The following is a 6,053-nucleotide window of genomic DNA, read 5'->3' as shown; positions in this document are numbered from 1 at the left end:
GATTTGATTCTGAATACAATTCCAAATGTACACTATAGTCCCTAAACCCCTTTACAGCATTGGGGGTTGAATAATTTTGGACACAACTGTATATATATATATATATATATATATATATATATATATATATATATATATATATATATATATATATATATATATATATATATATATATAAAATTTTTTATTTACTTTTGTTTGGTTGTTGGGTCTTAATATTATTTAAAAGGGGGGAAAAATTACCTGCAGTTTGCCTCTCAAGAAATGCAGATACTACCTTCTCGCCTGCAGCCTACTGATTGGACAACGAAGGAGCAAAACCACAGTAATTGGTCATCCGCTATGTTAACTCTGGTCTCTCCTTCTATTGGCATGTGCATGCATCAAAACCTAATTGGCTCCTAGTGCTGCCTCTCCTCCCAGGTTAAGATCTTCTTTGGTAGAAATGACAGGAGGCTGAGATCAAGACACATTTTGGTACTTATGCTGCTGACTGAATGCATGAATAGGTTTAAAGTAGAACAACAGGCAAAATGTTTTTTTTTTCCAATTTGAATAGAGTAAGGGAGGGTTATAACCCTGGTCAGTTTATTTTTCGCCATCTGTGTCCCATTAGGGAGATTTACCTCCACTTCCTGTCCCATAACTAAAACAGGAAGTGAGAGGAAATCCGTGCAAATTAAGGGAATCCCTTGGGGACCCCCAGGTCACCAGAACTAGTGTACCCATTGGAAAATTTCTCCTGTATTTTCTGGGAACAAACCAAAATGTAGGGGTTCTTTTGCTTTTGATGAGAACAGTAAATGGGACACATAGAGAGGGTGAATCTCCCTAATGTTGGTACAGGCTGCAATAAAAACCTAATAATTGTTCTAATCCCTCTCTCTCCACTTTTTTTTTTTTTAATAGTTTACTCAGTTTGGCTTTAAGGGTCCTTTTAGGGCCCTTTCACACTGATCAGTTTTTGATGCACTGTTGTTTAAAAAGCAGAACAAAAATGCATTAAAATGTATCCCTTTAAATCCCATGGAACTCCTCACATGCGCTGCGGGAGCGGTGCGTTTTTAAATGTCCTGCATGCTGCATTTTCACATGTGCTTTGCTGTACTACCACAACACAGTATAAAAGCACAAGAGGGTAAGTGAGCACTGGAAGGCACTACAGCTGCTGGAACACCAAAAGGCACCAAATAATCTCCAAATCAACAGTATAAATAAAGGGTGCAGCGCTTAGAATGAAGATAATCAAAATATAGCATATAATGTAAACATATAACATAATAAAGTGCAAATCAATAATGTGACTCAGTGTGTCAAACAATATTTGTCATTATGCGTGACCAGAAAGGTGCATAAATAACGTGCAAAGGACTCAATAATAGCCATATAAAATATATAAAAAAACATATATCCATGTCCTATAGGGTCCTATTCTCCTTGAGATGGAGTGGGCACCGTACAGAGCCACGTGAGAGATGGTTAGAGCCATGACAGACAGCAGACCAGACCACAATCCGGAGGAGTTTCCAACATTGTTACTAAGAGTGTTATCTCTTAAATGCGCTTACTGATTGTGCATCTGGTGAGTGCGCAGTCTTTTAAGTTTGGATACACTAACACCTACTGGATGTTATTACCAGTTGTCGGAAATCCTTGTGATCTTCCTTGCACCTTATATTTTTGGATTGATTCACATTTATTTTGGACTATATGTTTTCATATATACACGTGTGGTCACAATGGAGTGACATGGATATATGTTTTTTATATATTTTATACGGCTATTATTTGAGTCCTTTTGCACATTATTGATGCACCTTTCTGGTCACGCATAATGACAAATATTGTTTGGCCCACTGAGTCACATTATTGATTTGCACTTTATTATAAGTTATATGTTTACATTATATGCTATATTTTGATTATCTTCATTCCAAGCGCTGCACCCTTTATTTATTCTACCACAACACAATAGTCTAAGGGCCCTTTCACACTGCTCCGTTGAAAAAAAAAAAACAAAAAACTCAGTAACAACACGTGCTTTTGGCACACTTTCTGGTTGCCTGACTCCAATCATGCACCTGTGAAACATGGACATGTGACTCAAAAAGAGCAAGAGAAACACACATTCCAATTGAAATAAATGGAAAACGCATCAAAAAACGCACCATGGTTGCATTTTTTTGGTGCAATTTATAAGTCGTATATTTTTCAACGGAGTGAGAGGGCTGTTAGGCTATTGTGTTGCGGTAGCTCAGCAAAGCTCATGTGTTGCTGTGCAATTCATTTTGATTGGCGTCTGATTTGTGCGCTGTAACACACAATGATGCTTTGCATTTGCATTTCAACAATGATGCTTTGCATTTGCATTTCAACATTTAGGTTATATGCACTTTTTGGGATGTTTGGTGTCTTGGCAGCCAATTATTTGCTTCATTAAAGTAGCGCAAAAATGTAAATGGACTCTAAAAGCACTTGTACATGAAGCATTCTCTTTTATTGGGAAAAGTAATGTATAAGGGGAGCTTGTATTAAGGTGGAGGTAGCGTTGGACAGTGGCGCTTTGTATGTCGCACAGTGGCTGGATGTTGTCCCGGACTGTTTGAGTCAGCGGTGCCCAGTAACAGGAAGAAATTCCAGGAAATGACGATCCGTCTACTAAGTTTTCCCAAAGCTCAGTTTCTGTTTTTTCCTTTTCCCTTCTCTCCGGCTGTAATGCCCGTCTTGTGCTCCCCTGCCGCTAGGACAATGAATCAGGAGGACTCTAAAGTTACACTTTAATTTCCTGTACATTTCCCCAGGGTGGTGCAGGTGTCTCTCCGCAGTCTCTACTTCGTGAGTCATGTTTCACAAGTTACCTGCTTCGCTCTTTCGAGGTATGACTGCTCAGACTTAACCCTTTGCTCTCTGTTTCCCTGCAGGCCAGTCGCAGGATGGAGTTCAGGAATGGGGGGCCGCAGCTGCTGGATCCTGGCTTCCAACAGCAGCTGGAGGACTCCAGAGAGCAGCTGAAGCGAGAGATCCAGAGGGAGCTGAAGATTAAAGAGGGGGCGGAGAACCTGCGCAAGGTGTCCACAGACAAGAAACATCAGAGCCATGTGGAGAGCCAGCTGAAGACCTCCAACCGCCGCTTACAGGAGCTGCACCGCCAACTGCAGGATCTTAATGGGAGGATTGTCATTATGGAGAAGGATGCCAAACCAGGCACGAGCAGTGGGGTTGGGGTAAAAGGAAAAATGTTGTCATTGCCAACCTCTCCTTCTGAGAATGCCAAGCACCTGGCTGTCAGGCTAATCCGTACTCTGAGTTCATGACTCATAAATACACAAATCAGGAGTTCTCTGTCTTCTTTTCTAACCTACAAGCTTGTTTTGGGTCCGCAAAAATACTGAAGCCAGAGACAGCCAGGCATTAGCATTTTCAGAAGGAGGACTGTCCCATTATTCTCAGTACAGGTGTCCTTCAAAAAGGCTCTCTTCTTTATAAAGGAAATCTGTGTGAGAAGCATCTGATAGAAGCTGCTGTTCTCTGCTTTTTAGGGCTGCATCCTTGATCTTGAGTAGCAAGGCTGGACCTGCAGTGAGTGATGTCACTGCCCAGGAAGCAGTATACAACCCAGAGAGAATGGAGACTTGCAGCAAAGACTTCCTACATTGACATCGAACATCATCCCTTTAGGACAGGGGTGGGTATAAACTTTGGCACCCCAGCTTTTTTGGAACTACAAGTTTCCATGAGGCTTTGCAAGGGTGACATCCACAATCATGACCTCTATTGGCATGATGGGACTTGTAGATCCTCAACAGCTGGAGAGATGAAGTTTGCCTACTCCTGCTTTAGGACCTGCTGTTGTTTGATACTTTTCCTGGTCAGTGGCTTGCTGGGTAGAGAAGTCAGAATCAGGAGGACAGTTCCAGGGCTGCCATCCTGATTCTGACTTCACTACCTAGTGAGCCTCTGACCAGGAACAAGCATGCAGGAGAGCAGCTGAGACTTCACTGGCTGCAAGCTTTGTCCATGTATACCTGCACCTTTGGTTTCCCACCCATCTGTCACCGATCCAGTGGGATATTGCCGACTACATCACACAGCCTCTTGTCCAAGTGTTCCTTTGCACTTCCAATGGAGCTTCTGTGTGTGCACTCTGTAGGAATAAAAAGAGTGCAGAGTACATCGGCAGGCCCAGTCAGGTACATTTTGACAAGGGGTTGTACAATCTCATCTGTCTTACTACTTGATCAAGGATTTTTTTCTACCTAAATGAATTCCCTGCATTATGGTAAAATAAAAAATTTAAGTAGCAGTATCGCCTCTCCCCCCCCCCCCCCCCCCTTACCTGAGCCCTCGATCCAGCAATGTTCCCCTCAATAGCAGCTATCTCTTCTCTCCCTGCATTCCCAGGGCACAAAGGCAGCAATGGCTCCTGCTGTTGTCAGTCAAATCCTGTGATCAGGGGGCAGGGCCAAGTCGCACTATGTGTGTCTATCATGGGATCAAGCCTGCACAAGCTGCTTCCTATGGGGGTGCTTGCAGAAGAAGAACCAGGAGCGCTGCCAGTGAACCCCAGAAGTAGAGGTTTAGGGCTGCTCTGCAATGGAATTGGTAAATATTAAATTTTTTCTATTAAAAAAAAAAAAAAAGACTTTACAATCACTTTTAACCTCTGATGAGAGAGTTATAGGGCCACATTTGCTGCCTTCCTTCTAAAATTGCTAGCGGACTGGCTGCTTTGCTGACCCTCTGGCTTTAATATATTCTGAGGTATTAATAAGGAACAAATGTACAATGCAGAAAAGTCAGAGAAATCCAGAAGTCCACATCTTCCTATTTGTTTTGGATTTGTGACTCAAAAACTGAAGGAGGAATGGCAGTCCGACAACTAGCACTTTCAAAAGGAGAGGTCAGAAATGGTTGCATGTTAGGAGTGGTTTTCTTTAAAGGTCCATGGCTTGCCAGGCATTGGAGGTGGGACCTGGATGACAACCCTGGACTCCGCACTGTTAATTCTTTGGGTTCATGAAGACATGAGATGCCCTGTGAAGAGTGATCCATATTGGATCACTTTTCAGAGAACATTTGACTGTCTGATTTAACCTTTTAAATTCCACACCACCACACTGCAATTGCATGCATTGCACATGGTTACATTATGGCTCCATAGACCTGCATTATTGACATTCGCCAGCGGTAATGCCTGCCGAAAGCAACATGCTGTCTAATTTTTGCCGTGGAATGTAAGCAGCTGGATGTCAGTGTTCAATTATGCAGTCAGGATTGTGGCAATACTGAGGCTCAACCACCTGGTTTTACTGCCCCCTAGGTGCACAGGTGAATAAGGAACTTTACCTAAAAGAGGATTTCCATATTTACAAATGTATTGCCCTATAATCTCCCCAACTTGCCTCACTATTTACCAATATTCTGTCCTCTGGATGGTTGACTTGCCCCCTGACAGCATCCTTCCTTCAAAAGGAATCGCCTCCAAAAGATGTTAGTTTCCGGGTTCTCAAGCTTCATTACTTGTCACAAATGAAGGAAAGATACCAAAATCCGGTAATCTGTCTGTACTTGCAGCTGCTTTTTTTGGAATGGTTACTCATGTATCACCACCAGAGACAGCCGGGCAACTAGCATTTTCAGACTGAGGTCAGCGGCCTCAGTATTTCTCTCAATATTTTACCTTTAAACAGAAAATTGATTAATCAAATATGTCTGTGCTTGTAGATGGCACTGTGTCTCCAGACTTCTGTATGTTCGATCAGAGCCAAGACCCCAAGCAACGCAGGGTGGAAGCCTTAAAGAGACAGTTACACATTGAACACAAGGTGAAACAAGGAGCAGAAAATATCATTCAGATGTTCTCCAGTGGAGCTTTTAAAGTGAGTATCTGCATGTGTGCCACATGACTGACCACATTTGTGGATTTTTTTTATTTGATATCCACCAGTACTCTATCTTTTTAATTGAATTTGATTGATCTACAATTCATACGATTTTGATACTGGTTCTTGATGGTAAATGAGCTTAACGCTGAACTCCAGGCTAACATGTAA

At 42.2% G+C, this 6,053-nt stretch overlaps 1 protein-coding gene across 2 annotated transcripts in view; it reads left to right on the top strand.

Annotated features, from left to right (window-relative positions):
• PKN3 (protein kinase N3) overlaps nt 1-6,053 on the top strand; it is a 79,669-nt gene that overhangs the window by 20,484 nt on the left and 53,132 nt on the right. The window contains exons 1-3 of one of the 2 annotated variants that reach the window (XM_089669134.1): nt 2,688-2,835; nt 2,922-3,204; nt 5,725-5,879. In XM_089669134.1, the coding sequence (XP_089525260.1) occupies nt 2,934-3,204; nt 5,725-5,879 (426 nt within the window). In that variant the 5' untranslated portion in view covers nt 2,688-2,835; nt 2,922-2,933. Of the gene's footprint in view, nt 1-2,687; nt 2,836-2,921; nt 3,205-5,724; nt 5,880-6,053 lie in introns of those variants that run through there. The other variant, XM_089669133.1, reaches the window with a different exon arrangement.

Source organism: Staurois parvus, unplaced genomic scaffold (genome assembly GCF_062004578.1).
Source record: "Staurois parvus isolate SC_StPar_1 unplaced genomic scaffold, SC_StPar_1.0 ptg000068l, whole genome shotgun sequence".
Lineage (NCBI taxonomy): Eukaryota > Metazoa > Chordata > Amphibia > Anura > Ranidae > Staurois > Staurois parvus.
The sequence above is the reverse complement of the archived record's forward strand: the minus strand, read 5'-3'. Positions and strand labels throughout refer to the sequence as shown.